The following is an 18,765-nucleotide window of genomic DNA, read 5'->3' as shown; positions in this document are numbered from 1 at the left end:
CTGCTTCACAGCTCCAGGGACCTGGGTTCGATTCCCGGCTTGAGTCACTGTGTGGAGTTTGCACATTCTCTTCATGTCTGCGTGGGTTTCCTCCGAGTGCTCCGGTTTCCTCCCACAGTCCAAAGATGTGCAGGTTAGGTTGATTGGCCATGCTAAAAATTGCCCTTAATGTCCTGAGTTGTGTAGGTTAGAGGGATTAGTGTGTAAATATGTAGGGATATGGGGGTAGAGCCTGGGTGGGATTGTGGTCGGTGCAGACTCGATGGGCCGAATGGCCTCTTTCTGTACTGTAGGGTTTCTATGTCTTTTCTATGTCTTTCTATTTCTATCTCCCTCCTTAAGTAAGGTTGTTACACTGCAGGCCAGATTTCATTGCTTCACATTTTATAGAAATTCTTGGTTATCCGTGGAGGTTGCAATTTTAAAAAGCCCTGCTGTTGTCATCTACTTTAAAGGACTTTTTTTTTTATTGTTCTTTATCTCCCAGGATAAATGCATTTGCACCAGTTTGCCTGTTATAGACTTGATAGATGCTATTGTACCTAATGCGATTCGCTATGAGCTGGTGAAACAGAATGACTTGTCAGACAGTGACAAGCTGAACAATGCTAAGTAAGTTTGATGTTCATGATCAGTAATTATAATGCTCTACTAATTGCTTCAAAAATAATACCTGTGTTGAATTGGGGGTGGGGTGGGGGAGGGAATGATACCTGTGTTGTAGTGGCGAGGTGGGTGGGGGGGGGGGTGATTCTTGTTTGAAGTACTTTTGAGGCTGTTAATTTGGATTAGGATAACTACAAATTTTGGCTTCAAAATGAACTGTATTTTGAAGAAAAATTCGAAAAAGACTTGTATTTCCTTTCATAACTACCAGATTTTCAGAATGCTTTACATCTAGTGAAATATTTTTGAGGTGTCATCACTGTTGTAACTCAGGATACATGGCAGATGATTTCAATACACAGCACGTTTCCGCAAATAAAATGGGCACGATTTTCCAGCCCTTCCTGCTGCCAGAATCTTCCGGTGCCGCCGAAAGTCAACGAACCTCTGGCTGGCCCGCTGCATTCTCCAGTGGGTCTCACCATGGCTGGTCTGGAGAATCCTGGCCAACGTGATAATGACCACATTGTTGGTTTAGAAATAAATATTGGCCGGGACATTTTGAGTTGGGAGTGGGGATAGTCATATACAGCACGGAGGGCAGGCCCTTCGGCCCAACTCATCCATGCCGACCAGTTTTCTAAACTGAACTAGTACCTTTTGCCTACGTTTGGCCCATATCCCTCTAAACCTTTCCTATCCATGTACTTGTCCAAGTGTCTTTTAAATGTTGTAATTGTACCCGCCTCCACCACCTTCTCTGGCAGCTCATTCCATATACGCAGCACCATCCTCTGTGAATGGTGGGAATTCCACTGCTGTTCCTTGAAATAGTACCAGGACATCTTTTACATCTATCCGAGAGGGCAAGCAGGACCTCCGTTTGATGTCTGATCTGATATTAGCACCTAATAGCTATTTGGTATCCTTTTGATTCTTTATATCTTTATCCACCAGATTTGCTTGTTTTAAGCTAAAACAAAATTGAACGGAATTGACGTGAGTATTTCACCCAGCCTTTCTACTGATAAGTAAACAGGAGAAAATGCTGCTTGAAATACGATTGCCATTCCTTCTTACACCATCTCCCAAAGTCAATTAAATGCAAATGATCAGGTGGATGGGCATCCGATTTTGAATTGTTTTAAAGGAGTTACAATTGTCGCTTGAGCTGAGTTCAGAGTTATTTGTCACTGCTTCTGATTAGTTCTGAACTGAAATGTCAGCGAGGAGATATTATTGCTAAAATGTTGAAAGGAATGTTTAAACTGTCCAAGGAGTCAGTCATCTGGATGGGAGCCCGCCACTACAATTTCTCAAGGAAAGCAACAAAAATAATGGCGAACAAAATGCACTGCACCAAATGTGGGGTGGGCATAAAAATAAACTGGGTATAATGCAGGGCTGAGGAACAAAGGATGCTTTCTGGAAGTAGCAGTTCTGATGTGGTTGATTGAATACTCTTCTATGGTGTGCTTGTCTCTTTCAGATATGCCATTTCAGTAGCACGAAAGATCGGCACTCGCGTATATGCGTTGCCTGAAGATCTGGTGGAAGTGAAGCCAAAGATGGTCATGACTGTCTTTGCTTGCTTAATGGGAAAAGGATTGAAAAAGGTGTGAAGAGAACTGAGCACCTTGTTCACATTGATCCTGTCTGCCATATCATTGACCAATTCAGAATCCTGCAATTTACATAATTTATCTGTCATTTTATTTTTAAACCTGTTTTCAGGACATAATATAATTGGGAACAATTTCTGAAACAAAATACTAGCTGGAAATAATTTTGGTTCTTGAGCACTAATTTTATTATTTGTGTATTTTGAGTTTTCCTATAGTTAATTTTCCATGTTGCTGTTAAGATTAAAACTCGCACTTATTTCAGTTTACTATTTATAACGCAGCATCTACCAGGCAATTTGTGTATTCCTGTATTGCTTACAGTGGAAAAAAATTGTGTCCCAGAATTCTGTACCTGAGCAAATTCATAATGATCTGCTTTTTGGAAATAGCTGCTGTTTTGTAAATCGCTTCTACTGCCATTGAATTGCAAATATTTAAATATCTACAATGGATTCTGTAGAGGGACACTGGTACGCTGTGGTACTGAGAAGATGTACCGGTGCCACCTAAACACCTCTCTGCAAATAGTGATGCAGCAGTGTTCATGAAATTGCATACTGTTGATTATGATCAGCACAAAGCAGAATTATGTACAATTCATATGTGATTAAAAGCTTCAAGGCTAATAAACCTGTAACTCATTTGTTAAGATTTCTCTGAATTGCAAGCACTAATCTTTACACCGCAGTCTTATACTCACTATTGTGGTAATTAAAGAATTTTGTTCACTAAAGTGATCACATTTCTAAAACTCACTGCTGCTCCTTGGTGGAATTTGGTTTAAAAAAAAAATTGATGACATAATGTGCTGATTATTATTATTTTTTAAACCCGTATGGTCCCAGAACATTTTGTGCTTGGTTTTTGTGTTCATATATTGCATTACTCTCGTAGTAGGAACTGAAAATAATGAGTGATTAGAAAATGCTTTGGTCTTATTAATTGAATAAATTATGTTTGTTTTGGATAATACAGCAAGAGTACCCCACGCGGTTGTTAAAACAATCATTTTGTACTTGGTGTGCACTGCCATCTCATTAGCTGCAAGAATTATATGCAGATTGGGGATGTATCTTTATTATTGTTTGGGTTTCTATTATGAGACATTTCTTTATATAATGAGCTGTGGTGTAATTGAATTGGAAATGTCATTAAAATAATGATTTCACAGCATGTAGTTCTACAGATATAGAGGTAGCTTCTTTATTCACTCCATTGCTTTTGAAGTTTTCAAAATCTTTTTGGAGGAGTTGTTGCAAAACATTATTCAAAATGCATTTACAGTAAGATACTCAAGTAGTTCACATAATCGATACCATTGCAGCTTTTCAATGCAGCACTAGTTAAGTGAATTAATATGATCTAAATATTGGGGGTAGATGTTCAAATTGTCACCCAGGTACAAAAGAGCCAACGCAGATCAGCTGCAGTTTGATTTTCATCAACCCTTGGGTGGTTTATATAATGGGTGGCATTGTGCAACATTAAGTATATGCTTGGGTGGCATGTTGAAAATCTGTCCTACAACATAGGATGGCACCATGGCACTGTGGTTAGCATTGCTGCCTCACAGCACCAGGGACCCGGGTTTGATTCCCGGCTTGGCTCACGGTCTGTGTGGAGTTTGCACGTTCTCCCTGTGTTTGCATGGGTTTCCCCTGGGTGCTCCGGTTTCCTCCCACAGTCCGAAAGTCATGCAGATTAGGTTGATTGGCTGTGCTTAATTGCCCCTTAGTGTCGGGGAATTAGTGGGGTATATACATGGGGTTACGGGGATAGGGCCTGGGTGGGATTGTTGTCGGTACAGGCTCAATGGGTCAAATGGCCTCCTCCTGCACCACAGGGATTCTATGATCCTCCAGTTATGTATGCATAAGATTGTTTGAAGACATTGAAGATTATTTTTGTTGCTTGTATGATTTATTAAAGCTGGAAATGGGTGCTGCCAGAGATCACAATGGGACCAAAGTGGAACAATTACCTTATTCTGATCAGATCACTAGAAAGTAATATACCCTGTTTTCAATGCGCTGCCACAAACCTGCTGAGAACATACCTTAGCATGACTCTACTTTGAACATGTCATTTTTTGTATTATTTACCTATGTTAGTGCAATATGGGACTGCAATTGAATTAGTAAAGCTTAACATTGTTTCTGAAAAGGGGCTAGCTGCGGGATTAAAATTTAATTGAGCACTTGTGTTAAAATTTGGTTTGTGGTGACCTGTGAAAGAACATCACTTTAGTTAGAGCTCCATTTCAGTGATGGAATTTAATGTTTATTATCTGATCTGTATGATGGAGCATTTCACAGAAACATACTGAATATCAAGTTGAGTAAACAATTTTTGTGATGTAAATGTATGTATTAATATCAAAAATGTGTTTTTCAAATACAAGGCTTAAACGACTTGGCAAATAAACTCCCACAGTTGCGTGGACCTGCAGAGTTTCACTGGCTGTCTTGTCTGGAGACAATACACATCTTTTTAGCCTGTCTTGATGCTCTCTCCACTCCCATTGTTTTGTTTCTTAAAGACTGGATTAGTTGTAAGTATTCGCATTCCAACCATTATTCATGTAAATTGAGTCTGTGTCTTATAAGTTCTGTTTGTGAACAGAATTCCCACTCACCTGAAGAAGGGGCTCAGAGCCTCGAAAGCTTGTGTGGCTTTTGCTACCAAATAAACCTGTTGGACTTTAACCTGGTGTTGTTAAACTTCTTACTGTGTTTACCCCAGTCCAACGCCGGCATCTCCACATCAATAAAAAGATACCAGTATATAACTGGCCTATTTATCTTTTCAACAATTTCACTTTTGATTTTTCTAATTGCTCTATTTTCTAGATCTTCTGAAAATTATCTACAGATATTTGGGTATGTGGACACAGACTTAGGTTTTTAGGAGGATGTACAGTTTCTTTTGGATCACGTATCAGATTCCTGGAACTGGAATTGCCTTTCTTTTCCTTGGCATTGTTCCTGTTGTCAAAGTGTCTGGAAGTATAGTGGAGTGTTTCTGGAGGGGTTGGGGTGAGTTCCTGGATTCAACAATGAGTGTTGCTGCATCCTCACGGGGATGGCAGGAGATTCTGTGATCTGTCCACAGTAAAGGCAGCAAAAAGTGTGGGGGCTGAAGATGCAGTGCCTCTGAATCAGCAGTGTGACGAATGTACCATCGTGCTCAATGTTCTTACCCAAGCCAGACACCACAAGCTCTATCATAGCTGACACCATGACGCAGAGGCCATTCCACCATAGGGCACAGGTGATGCAGATGTTCTTGTTCACTGGTTCTGCTCTTCTTGTGTCGAACCTTGACTAGCAAGAGAGAAAACAGAATATTGGTGATTGTGCTGGATTCTGCCTGACATAACTGCATAGTTGGAAGTTTGTGGAGGCAGCGAGAGATGACTGTGAGGCCAGCAGCATTAGTAAGTGGATGAGGTGGAGTTTCTGGATGTTAGACACAGTCCTGACTGCCAGGACGTCTGGTTGGTGAGTGCTGGTCGTGTGCTGTATTGAGCAGCATGATTGTCTGGTGGTGTGGTGGATAGGAAACATCATGTCAAGATTCATTCGCTGACTTTGACCACCCATGTGAGATCTTTACACTTCTTGTGGCACAGCCATCAGGTACTGGGGCCCAAACTCCAGGAATCGACCTTCCTGGCCATCTGCTCCCAATTCCTTCTCGGGGTGCACCTTGGTGACTCCCCTGGCCCCTTATCAAATAATTTCTCTCCTGTGCGCCTCCGCCAAGAAGGCCTCCAGTGCCGCAGCATAACATGTTAATAATCAACCTGTTTGGCCATGTTATGAAAGTCCACCTTCTGCTGCCATCAAGTCCTGAATTGAGACTTGAACCTGGGAGCTTCTGCCTCAAGCGGTAGTGTGATGCATTTAAAGGAGGCTGAAAGTTCAACTGAGATGGGAAAGTTTGTTTAAATTTCTTGGAGAAGAGACTTAGAGGGGATCTGTTGAGGCTTTTATAATCTTGAATAGAATTGGTGTTGTACACAAGCAAAGACCTTCCAGTGGGATAGTGGGCAGGTGGTGACATAGTGGTATTGTTGCTGGACTAGTAAAATTCTGAGGACCAGGCGGCATAGTGGTTAGCACTGCTGCGCCTCAGCGCCAGGGGCCTGGGTTTAATTCCAGCCTCGGGTGATGGTCTGTGTGGAGTTTGCACATTCTCCTTGTGTCTATGTGGGTTTCCTCCGGGTGCTCCGGTTTCCTCCCACGGTCCAAAGATGTGCGGGGTTAAGTTGATTGGCCATGATAAATTGCCCTTTAGTGTCAGTGGGATTAGGATTGTAAATATGTGAGGTTACAAGGATGGGACCTGGGTGGGATTGTTGTCGGTGCAGGACTGATGGGGCAAATGGACTCCTTCTGTGCTGTAGATTCTATGACCTGGGTTTGAATCCCACCGCCGCTGATGTGAAATTTGAATTCAACAAAAGTCTGAAATTAACAAGTCTAATGATGACCATGAAACCATTTTCATAACCACTATTGTCCTTTCGGGAAGGAAATCTGTTGCCCTTACCTGGTCTAGTCCTGATTAAGAAGTTTAACAACACCAGGTTAAAGTCCAACAGGTTTATTTGGTAGCAAAAGCCACACAAGCTTTCGGGCTTAGAGCTTCGAAAGCTTGTGTGGCTTTTGCTACCAAATAAACCTGTTGGACTTTAACCTGGTGTTGTTAAACTTCTTACTGTGTTTACCCCAGTCCAACGCCGGCATCTCCACATCTAGTCCTGATTGACATGTGACTCCAGATCTACAGCAATGTGGTTGACTCTTAAATGGCCACTCAGTTCAAGGGCAATTGGGTATGGGCAATAAATGTTGGTGCAGCACAACAGTCTTCAAATTCCGATTCGGCTAGTAAAACAAAATATTGCTTCATATAAAGGATTGTGAATCATATAATTTACCCCAAAAGTCTTGCTACAGCTAACTCTCAAATCTCTGATAATCATGTGAGATGAATTTAAGTTTAATAATTAAACCTGAGTTGCGATAGATTACTCACTGGAAAATACATGGGATATCCATAGCCCTTATTCATCACTATTGAAGGCAGCAAAATCTCTGCTGAAGTATTGAATCAATGGAGGGCGCAGAATCTTGCGCGAGAGTTGGGAGGCAATGGCCTTGTGGTATTTTCCCTAGGGCATTTTCACAATAACTTCATCGCAGTGTTAATGTAAGCCTACTTGTGACACTAATAAATAAGCTTAAACTTAAAGTACTGTTGCGAGATTATTAATCCAGAAACTCAGCTAATGTTCTGGGGACCGGGATTCGAATCCCGCCATGGCAGATGGTGGAATTTGAATTCAATAAACAATATCTGGAATTAAGAATCTACTGATGGCCATGAAAGGATTGTCGGAAAAACCCGTCTGGTTCCTTTAGGGAAGGAAATCTGTTGTCCTTACTTGGTCTGGCCTACATGTGACTCGAGAGCCACAGCAATGTGGTTGACTCTCAACTGCCCTCTGAACAACGGATGGGCAATAAATGCTGGCCAGCCAGTGACGCCTATGTCCAGTGAATGAATTAAGTTGAATGGTTGTAATTAGCCAAACTGCCATAGCGTTACACCCCTGATTCTGAAAGATTCAAGAAGCAAACGTTTCTCCCTCCCTCTTCCTAACCTCCTCCTATCAGGGACTCGGCCAGATGGAGAGGCAAATCAAATCAGTGACTTAACCATCGAATCCTACCTGGATCCTGATATCTTTAATTTTGTCTGCTCTTCGAAGCAAGTGGCAGAAGTACTTGCTTGAAACTGAAAGGACCGTGTTCAGATCTGCATGTAGTAAAAAGCTAAATAATGATTTATTACATTTTCTGGGTTGGATCCCATCCAGGCAAGTATGGACAAATAAATGATTTCAAGGCATGTATCCCACTATTTGCACACAGGAAAACTGGTTGCAGATGTTGCTTGTTGAACCCATGGAAGTAGGCCAGGGATTCAACATGGGTGATTTGCAGAAAGCACAGGAACTTCAAGCTCTACCCTGGTGAAGGCCCCAGATAGAACCTGCTTCCATTAGGATAGTGGCTGATGGAAATCCAGGTGGGATCAATTGGGACATCTCAGTGGTAGGTGGAGTTTCTCCTTCCCATCACCCGTGGATGTTCTCCAGTTGGGGCTAGGGCAAGAACACCTTGTCTGCCTATTTGTCTGCCATATCCTATCTTGTGTCAATAATTGCTTTGTTTACATTTTATAACTGGAAAACACAAGTGATGTAATTAAATGTTTTCTGTTTGCCTGAAAATTCACCACTTTTGAAACATGAACTGTAAATTTAATCTTTTGTTTTTGCTTAATAAGCTTTCTGAAGGTTGCAGAAAATAAAAGCTGTAACACTTCCAATATTGGGAGTGTGTCTCTCAAAATAAGATGGCCCAGATTTTTGCAAGCAGTGGTGAAGGAACAGCTTTTGCCTCATGGACAGCTGCTCACAAAGGTTTGTTGCTTTAGAGGGGAGACCTGCTGTTATTTCGCGCCAGGTATTGTAAGACCTCCACAGGGGATCTGTGGTATATGTGAGCAGGGCAAGGATCTTTGTCAACTAACAAGCATTTCCATGGAGACACACTGCAATGTACTAACTATATTAGGGGTTGTAGGTTTAACACCAATAGAAAAGACTTGGTCTTCACTCGTAGGATTCTCAACTTTTTCTTTAAGGATAGCAATGCAGTTGAACTTTGGGCAGTCACATGAGTAATGTTTCTATAAGATACCAAAAAGTTATTCAAATGATGTAATAATGAACCTTGCTCTTTAGAAGCTTTTAAAGAATATTTCAAGGATTGTATGAATCTTTCAGCCAATCCATTGGTTAACTGATTAGGTGTGGATTTATATGTTGTATATCATTTATTTTGAGATAATCCTCAAACTCTGGTGAACTAAAGTGTGAACCATTATCACTAACAATCTGCTCTGGTTTACCAAATCTTTCAAAAAGTTTGTCAAGTTTTTCAATGGTTTGTTCAGATGTAGTAGATCTCATAACTTCAGGCCAATTTGAGTGTGCATCAATTATGACTAAAAACATGTAACCCTCAAATGGACCAGCAAAATCTACATGCAATCGTTGCTGTGGCATTTTAGACCACTCCCAAGAATATAAAGGAGACACAACAATGGTGTATTTCTTATTTGTGCATAGGACTGACACTCTTGAATTTTAACTTCAATGTAAGCATCTAAACCCAGCCACCACAAATAACTACTTGCTAATTTCTTCATTTGGATTACTCCGGGATGTTCTTCATTGGTTGTTCAAGAACTCTTCTATGTAGATTAGGAGGAATGATCACTCGGATTTCCTACATTGGACGGTCAACTCAAACTTTCTTGACACACATGGTTTCAAATCAGGTTGTGTATGATGCATTCCAGCTACCTTTCAATACCATATCCATCACCTTCCCCATCACAGGATCATTTCTGGTATGTCTCTGAACTTGAGAAGCTGTCACAGGCAAATAATCTACTCGCAAAAAAAATAGCAAAACTAGTTAGTGGTATCTGGTAAGTGTGACAATGCATCAGTATTAGAATGGCACTCTGACTGACAATACTTTATATCATAAGAGTGTGCAGATGGGATCAATTACCATCTTTGAAATTGGCTTGCAGGTAATGAAGATTTGCCTTTATACAGGCCAAAAAGTAATTAAGGGTCAATTATCAGTCAATAATGTGAAGTGCCGACCATATAAATAATGATGAAACTTTTATGTGCCAAAGGGATACTCGATGCTTCTTTTTCTAGCTGAACATAGTTAGATCCAGCACTAGTCAGAATAGGCAAATGAAAAGCAACTGCTCGTTGTTCTCCCAAAGGCATATGTGAAACAACTGCTATTCCATAAAATGAAGCATCGCTAGCAAGCAGTAATGGTAGCTTTGGTTTGGAATGAATCAATACTTCAGACTTCTGCAAACCATCTTTGACATCCTTGTATGCTTTCTCACATTCTATTGTCCAATCCCATTACTGTTTTACACAAATTATGCAAAGACTTCAATGATGTGGCTAAGTTAGGAACAAATTTGCCATAATAATTTACTAATCCTAGAAAGGACCTTCATTACATCACATCTGTCAGATGTGATCCTTCTAAGCAGCATTCACCTTTTTAGGTGCTTTATGTAGGCCTTTACTATCAATAACACGATCCAAGTACTGGGTTGGCATCTGAAAAAGGATTACTTTTTTTTTGATATGCAGACCATGTACTTGACCATGTACTCCAATGTTGCTTCTAAATTATCCGATTGTTCACTGGACCTTGTAATTAGAATATAACATTGTACACCAGAGAGACCATTTAAATCTGATCCACCAATCTTTAGAATATGACTGTGCAGATGTTATTCCAAAAGGCAATCTTTTACAATGAAAAAAGACCTTTATGTGTAACAATGGTAAGTAATGGTTGTGATTCAGCGACTACATTCATCTGTAAATATGCTAAATAAAAAATCAATCTTGCTGAATTTCTGCCCACCTGATAACCCAGCAAATAAATTTTCAATTAAGGGAAGTGGATTTTGATCATTATACAACACTGGATTTGTGGTTGTTTAAACTCACCACAAATATGTCAGAACTATCTGGTTTCATGACCGTACAATGGGGATAACCCAGTCATTCATTGTAACTGGTTCTGACACACCAGTACACCAATGTTAACAAGTCATACTAATTCTTCTTCAACCTTGAGATGAATTGTACATGGCCCCACTCTTGAGACTTTTTGATTGACGACTAAGCTTTATCTTGAGTTTCACTTGAACTCCCTTCATTGAGCCAAGTGCCTCATTAGATACACTCCTACAATATCTTCTGGATAAATATAAGTCTGTTTTGACATCAACCAATCTGTTGACAGCACTCCAGTTATGCTTTATCTTCTGCAACCGTTAAGATCTGGAAAATTACCATGGACCACATGGAGAGGCATCCCTACTGGTTGTCACTCAACTCTATAAATGCGAAGTGATGCATTTTGGAAGAAATAATGTAGGGAGGAGTTATACAATAAATGGCAGAGTCATCAGGAGTATAGAAACACAGAGGGACCTAGGTGTGCAAGTCCACAAATCCTTGAAGGTGGCAACACAGGTGGAGAAGGTGGTGAAGAAGGCATATGGTATGCTTGCCTTTATAGAACGGGGTATAGAGTATAAAAGCTGGAGTTTGATGATGCAGCTGAATAGAACGCTGGTTAGGCCACATTTGGAGTACTGCGTCCAGTTCTGGTCGCCGCACTACCAGAAGGACGTGGAGGCGTTAGAGTGCAGAGAAGGTTTACCAGGATGTTGCCTGGTATGGACGATCTTAGCTATGAGGAGAGATTGGGTAAACTGGGGTTGTTCTCCCTGGAAAGACGGAGAATGAGGGGAGATCTAATAGAGGTGTACAAGATTATGAAGGGGATAGATAGGGTGAACGGTGGGAAGCTTTTTCCCAGATCAGAAGTGACGTTCACGAGGGGTCACGGGCTCAAGGTGAGAGGGGCGAAGTATAACTCAGATATTAGAGGGATGTTTTTTACACAGAGGGTGGTGGGGGCCTGGAATGCGCTGCCAAGTAGGGTGGTGAAGGCAGGCACGCTGACATCATTTAAGACTTACCTGGATAGTCACATGAGCAGCCTGGGAATGGAGGGATACAAACGATTGGTCTAGTTGGACCGAGGAGCGGCGCGGGCTTGGAGGGCCAAAGGGCCTGTTTCCTGTGCTGTACTGTTCTTTGTTCTATGTTGACCATGATGTAACCTTTTAATGGCATAATCTTTTCCATGTATGTCCTGAAAATCATATCAGTTTATTTAAAGGAAGATGATTCAGCTTAATATTATATTCTTTCATCCTATTCGACCTGCCAAAATGAACTACCACACACTTATCTGGGTTGAAGTCCATCTGCCACTTCTCCGCCCAGTCTTGCATCTTATCTATGTCGCGTTGCAACTGCTGACATCCCTCTACACTATCCACAACCCCACCAACCTTTGTGTCATCAACAAACTTGCCAACCCATCCTTCCACTTCCTCATCCAGGTCATTTATAAAAATCACGAAGAGCAAGGGTCCCAGAACAGATCCCTGGGGCACTCCACTGGTGACCGACTTCCATGCTGAAAAAGACCCTCTACAACTACTCTTTGCCTTCTGTGGGCAAGCCAGTTCTGAATCCACAAAGCAATGTCCCTTGTATCCCATGCCCCTTCACTTTCTTAATTGAAAGGGCCCATCATTTCTCTTGCAGGCACTAGAGACTGGAGACTAAGTATTTTTTTACTGTCTTCCCAGTACTCTCCTTTTTACCATGGGGACTGTTGACTTGATATATTCTTTTCAAATGGCCCCATCTGTACAGTAGACCATGTCTTTTTAAATATGCCACATATTATCTCAAATCTCATCCTCTGATCTGGGAAAAAAGCCCTTTTATTAAAACCACATAGAAAGCTTTTTTCTTACTTGAGTCTTCCTATATTGGCACTTTAATCTTGAATCATACTTCACTACCTCCCCAGCCTTGTAATATTCGAAGTGTAGGACCCATGATCTTTTTCTTGCTGTTTGGAATCTTTTTCCGATGTTAAGAAACAAAATCCCATCTCATCGCCAATTTTCTGTTTTTCCCAACTATTTTAGGGGCTATGGGTTTTCCACAGAAAGAAAACACTTGGTTTACACACGTAGATTCAAACTAACATACAACTGGTTTATTGGAAGTGATGTTCTCTGCCCTGCACATAATATAAAACTAAATAAAAACAGCAACCTGTGGCAACACCCTAATGACATCACCATCAAATCATCTGATCAGCTCCAAAAGCAATGTGCAACTTTTAAAAATATATAACAGTCTAAAGTAGTAAGTTTAAAGTTTATTTTATTAGTGTCACAATGTTACTGTTACATTAACATTGCAATTAAGTTACTGTGAAAATCCCCTATTCACCACATTCTGGTGCCAGTTCGGGTATGTGGAGGAAGAATTTAATATAGCCAATGTACCTAACCAGCATGTATTTTGGACTGTGGGAGGAAACCGGAAGAAACCCACACAGACGGGGGAGAAAACGTGCAAACTCCATACAGACAGTGACCTAAGCTGGGAATTGAACCCGGGTCCCTGGTGCTATGAGGCAGCAGTGCTAACCACTGTGCTGCCCACGGATAATAAATTAGATATACAGCACATTCAGAAAGTGAAATGAAGATTGGGAAAGACAAATGGTATTAAGGAGTGAGACAGAAACAGTAAAAGAAAAATTTTTTAATTTTAATTTTAAAAATATCCAACACTTACTTGATATATACATGGAAGAATGAGACACCGCATTTGCAAAATTAACTTTTCAGGGCCAGACAGGTTGATTGGTAGTAAGGATCAATTATCATGCTGAAAGCTTACCCGAGTGCACCACGCCTTAACTTTTTAATGGTATCTTTAGTCAGGAACTACTGCCATTTCACAACATTGAATCCAATGGAGTGTCTCTTGGCGAAAACGATTATAACACACCCCGCGGCACAGTGGATGACAGCAACTTCAGGATTTCTGCTTCAACTGTGCATGAGAATGCCAGAAGTTGCTGTCCAACATTCACAACTATAACGGTAAGTGCTGAAAGCTCGACTGTTATTCTTCAATTAAAAGCCAAGCCTATGATTCTAAAACTTTACAGTCCAGAGGGAGGGCAGCTAGTTCATTCCATTTGTGTCAGCTGGCTGAAATAACATACTTATTGAGTTCCATTCACCAGATCTTTCCTCAGACCCATCAAAATGTGTATTTTTCAAATATTTATTCACTTTGCTTTCGAAGGCTATTAATTTTGTTTCCACCAAAATTTCTGAATAAAGCTTTTGAATTTCTACCTCTGGCTTTTCTTTCAATATTTATGAAAGACAACCAAGCAGAATGTTCTAAAACCGAAAGCAAAACTTCCCAACAGGTCAGTTGGCTAAATAACACCGATGCTGCTTTCTGGAAGATTGGAAATGCCCCAACTGACTGCCTTGTATTAACTATCAGAAATCGCAGCACGGGGCAAAGACACCAATTCCAACCCTGAGCTTTGAAAAAAACATCAGGCGCGATCTTACCGGCCGTTCACACCACGCTCTCGCTGCAACAATGTCAGAGAATTTGGTGGCCAGCCAAATCTCCGTTCACATCCCTCCCCAAACCTCTTCACTTCTCCATCCTCCTTGAAGACACTCCTTAAAATCTACTTCTTCAATCAAGCTTTAGGCCATCTGACCTAATCTCATCCAAGTATCAGATTTTGTTTTATGATGCTTCAACAAAGTGCCTTGGGATGTTTTATTATAATAAAGGTGGTTATAATAATACATTGTTATTGTTGTTAAAAAAACAGGGAGGGGTATTGTCTCTGGACTAGTAATCCAGAGACCCAGGGTAATGCACTGGGGACCCGGGTTCGAATCCCACCAAGGCAGATGATGAAATTTGAATTCAATAAATGAAATATCTGAAATTAAAAGTCTAATGATGACTATGAAACCGTTGCTGATTGTTGTAAAAACCCATCTGGTTCACTAATGCCCTTTAGGGAAGGAAATCTGCTGTCCTTACCTGGTCTGGCCTACATGTGACTCCAGATCAACAGCAATGTGGTTGACTCTCAAATGCCCTCGGGGATGGGCAATAAATGCTGGCCCAGCCAACGACACCCACGTCCCATTTACGAATAAAAAAAAGACAACTCAAATAATAAATTAAATAATTTTACGATAAAATGTGTACATTTTTGAACTTTTGCTTAAAACTTTACTTTGAGTGTTAGAAATTTCAGCGACGGATTCGGAATAGTAAACCTTTAATCAGCAAACAGTGTGGCTTATGGTTTAAAAATATACAATACCACCTAGTGGCCAAAGGATGCAGGAGCTGAAGATGGAGACGAGAGGAAATCAACCGGAATGTGGACTTTTGAATTAACCATGGTAATAATTGGCACACAAATAAGACCAGAAATGTGGTGACCAGATGTAAAGTTTATAGACATGAAGTGTGTGCAAATCTGAGAATTTTAACACATTCGTCTTTGGCTCATAACTTCCTGGTTCCCCAGCGTCACGTTTTGGGGGTACCACAATGATGCACTGGGGAATCCCTCAAGGAGGTCCCTTGGTAAGAGTTTGCCCAGCAATTGCCCAGAATGCTAACGTCCCCTGGACAATTGTACTAATCTGGGAACCATCCGACAAAGCGATTTAAATCACTAACTTGAGATGGTTTTGCCAGTTTTACCCAGATAGTTACTCTGGAAGAGTTAGAAGGAAAAAAATCACTTCTAACTCAAGAATAATGGTTAAACAACCAGACCCAGCCTCGCACGAGGCACCCCACGCACACACGACCTCGCCCTGACCCACCTCCCCCTGTGGACATGAACCCCCCCCACCCCACTCGCCCCCACCTCCGATTCCACCCCCCCCCCCCAACCCCGGCTCCAACCTTCCTCTCCGAACACACATTTCTCCTTCACTCCAAACCCCTACTCCAACCACCCCCACTCCACTCTGATTCATCCTCGCTACAAGCCCCCGCCCCCCCCCCCCCCCCCCCCCGGCGCTCTGACAGCCCCCCAACCCCCTCCCACCTCACTGCTCTGTGCCCCCTTCCTTCCTGGCTTCGATTCCCTCCCCCTCCTGACTCCAACCCCCACTACCCTTCTTCCCCCCCACCCCATGCCCCCCCCCCTCCCCAAGTCTCCGATCCCCTCGTCCCGGCTCCAACCCCCTGCCTTCTGGGTCCAACTCCGCCCCCAACTCTAACCCCCTCCTCCCACTTTGACCAACCCCTCCAGCTCTGAACCTCCCTTGCCATCTCCCATTGCTCCGAACATCCCCCACTTCAGCCCAAACCCCCACCACCTCTCCTGCTCTGTTGCTCCCATCCACTCCACTCCGGCCAACCCCCACTCTCTCCAGGTCTGACCTCCCCTCTCCTCCGATCCAACCCCCCCCCCCCCCGCCCCCCCCTCGCCCCTGACTTCTGGCCCGGGACATCTCCTCCCCCTGTCTGATCCGGGACACACACCCCCACCTTGGTTCACCTCGCCCCCTTCTCTCCAATCCTCCCCCCTCCTGTCAATCTGAGGAAGTTACAGGCCTTTATTTCTTCGTAGCATGAAATTCAATAAAATACAAGACATCATATCAAATAAAAACAGAAAATGCTAGAAAACTCAGCAGGTCTGGCAGCATCTGTGGAGAGAGAAACAGAGTTCAGGGGCGGGAGTTTCTAGCCGTGCTCTCCCCGAGACCGGAAAATCCCGCCCGAGGTCAACGGAACTTTGCATGGTCCATGTCCCGTCCACTACGATTCCCGTGATTGGCGGGACGGGAAAATCCCACCCAACGTTTCGAGTCCCTACGGCTCTCTCAAGTCATGTGCACTCGAAACGTGAATTCTGTCCCTCCACAAGTGCTGCCAGACCACCAGTTTATCCAGCATTTTCTGGTTTTATTTCAGGTTTCCAGCATTCGCAGCATTTTGCTTTTATCACAACCTGTCGTAGCTTATTTACTGACATCGAACTCTGTCATTCATTGTTCATAAAAACCACTAAAACACAATTTTCCCCCATAATATTGCACAGATTGGCACATGTCCATTCTACAAAGGTGAGGTTAGAATAAATGGCCTTGACTTGAAGGCATCCTCAATTCAATATGGCACCAAGAAACTCCAGCAACAATGCAATCAGTGCAAGGCAAAGGGAAAATCTTCCAGTGGGTTGGAATCAAACCTGAGAAACAGACAGACTGTTGTGGCACTTGGAGGTCAATCGGGGTTGGGGTCCTTTTTGCCCAACCACCTTAAACTGGTTCATGAATCATCTTCCCACCTTCATAAGGTTAGGTGTTGGGCTGTTAACTGGCTATACCAATGTTTCAGCTCAATGCCACAATACCTCATAAAATGAAGCAATCATCCCTCAAAGCCTCCCCACCATCTATATGCCACAAGTTGATTGGTAAATGAGGTGTGGTGTGGTTTAGTACACAGGCAGCGGAGTTTATGCAATCTCTTTGCATTTCCATATTTTCTCATATTTACATAGTGGATTCATACATTTTCTCATAATCTGCTGCCAACAGAAATCTCTCGCAGCTTTTCCTCTGTGTTATAATTGCCACTTAAGTGAAAGAAAACACAGACACATTTTAATCTAAAAGAACATACATTTATAAGGTATAACTAACTCGTGACTTTAACGGTTAGGATTGCATGTGTTCTGATGCGCCTTCAGTTTGACCTAATTCTTGAGTTTATATGTGTAATGACTTCAATCAGGCCACTGAGGTTGGCCTATTGGGGTAGGAACTCCCTGATTAAGGATCCAATTGATGGGCCAATCAGGGAGTCTTTGCCTTGTACTTAACCAGGAATGTCAGTTCCTCTGGCACTCCCGAAGGTAGACTGCTGACTGCGAGCACTCTGTGTACTGCTGTTAGAGTTTGTAAATAAAGGGATTTTGGTGAAGGGACTTCTGCCTCCGAAGACTTATTACAATACGACTGCATAAATTATTGACTCATTGCTTCATATCAGGCAAATTGAATATTTTACATGCAGGACTAACTAAAAACAAAACCGTTGTGGGTCATTTTATAAGGTTTTATCTAAACATTAAGAAGTGCCCGGATTGATTAAGGTATCACAGTGAAACACAAAGCATTCATACCATCACGGTCTGGTTAAAGATGACAAAAAAAATTCAATAATATTCGGAATCTTTCAGTAATCCAAGACAAGCATTTGAGGTTTCAACAAAAAGAACCACCTTAATGCACTGCAGAGAGAGGAAAGAAAGGGGAAAGACACAGGGTGAAAGAGGGAGTAGAGAAAAAAGGAGACAAATAGAGGAAATAAAATAAGAGAGAAAGAGTCAGGGAGTGAAAGAGGGAGAAAATGAACACAAGAAACGGGAGAGGAAGCGAAAAAGATACAAAAGTCTGAGAACACGTACCAACCAACTCAAGAACAGCTTCCCTGCTGCCATCAGACTTTTGAATGGGTAACAGCAAAATACTATGGATGCTGAAATCGGAAACGAAAACAGAAAATGCTGGAAAATCTCAGCAGGTCTGACAGTATCTGTGGGGAGAGAATAGAGCCAATGTTTCGAGTCTAGATGACCCTTCATCAGAGCCGTGTGGGGAGAGAATAGAGCTAACGTTTCAAGCCTAGATGACCCTTCACTCTGACAAAGGGTCATCTAGACTCGAAACATTAGCTCGAGATTTTTGAATGGACCCTACTTTATATTAAGCTGATCTTTCTCTACACCCGAGCTATGGCTGCAACACTACATTCTGCACTCTCTCCTTCCTCCTCCCCACGTACTCTATGAACAGTATGTTTTGGCTGCATAGTGCGCAAGAAACAATACTTTTCACTGTATCCCAAAACATATGACAGTAATAAATC

General features: G+C 42.1%; 1 protein-coding gene across 2 annotated transcripts in view; it reads left to right on the top strand.

The window, feature by feature from the left end:
- Positions 1–4,655, top strand: part of LOC144487614 (plastin-1-like) — a 143,909-nt gene extending 139,254 nt beyond the window's left edge. For both annotated transcript variants that reach the window (XM_078205705.1, XM_078205708.1), the window contains exons 15-16: positions 488–612; positions 2,096–4,655. In XM_078205705.1, the coding sequence (XP_078061831.1) occupies positions 488–612; positions 2,096–2,228 (258 nt within the window). In that variant the 3' untranslated portion in view covers positions 2,229–4,655. The remainder of the gene's footprint in view (positions 1–487; positions 613–2,095) is intronic.
- The last annotated feature ends 14,110 nt before the right edge of the window (positions 4,656–18,765 follow it).

Source organism: Mustelus asterias, chromosome 3 (assembly GCF_964213995.1).
Source record: "Mustelus asterias chromosome 3, sMusAst1.hap1.1, whole genome shotgun sequence".
Lineage (NCBI taxonomy): Eukaryota > Metazoa > Chordata > Chondrichthyes > Carcharhiniformes > Triakidae > Mustelus > Mustelus asterias.
The sequence above is the reverse complement of the archived record's forward strand: the minus strand, read 5'-3'. Positions and strand labels throughout refer to the sequence as shown.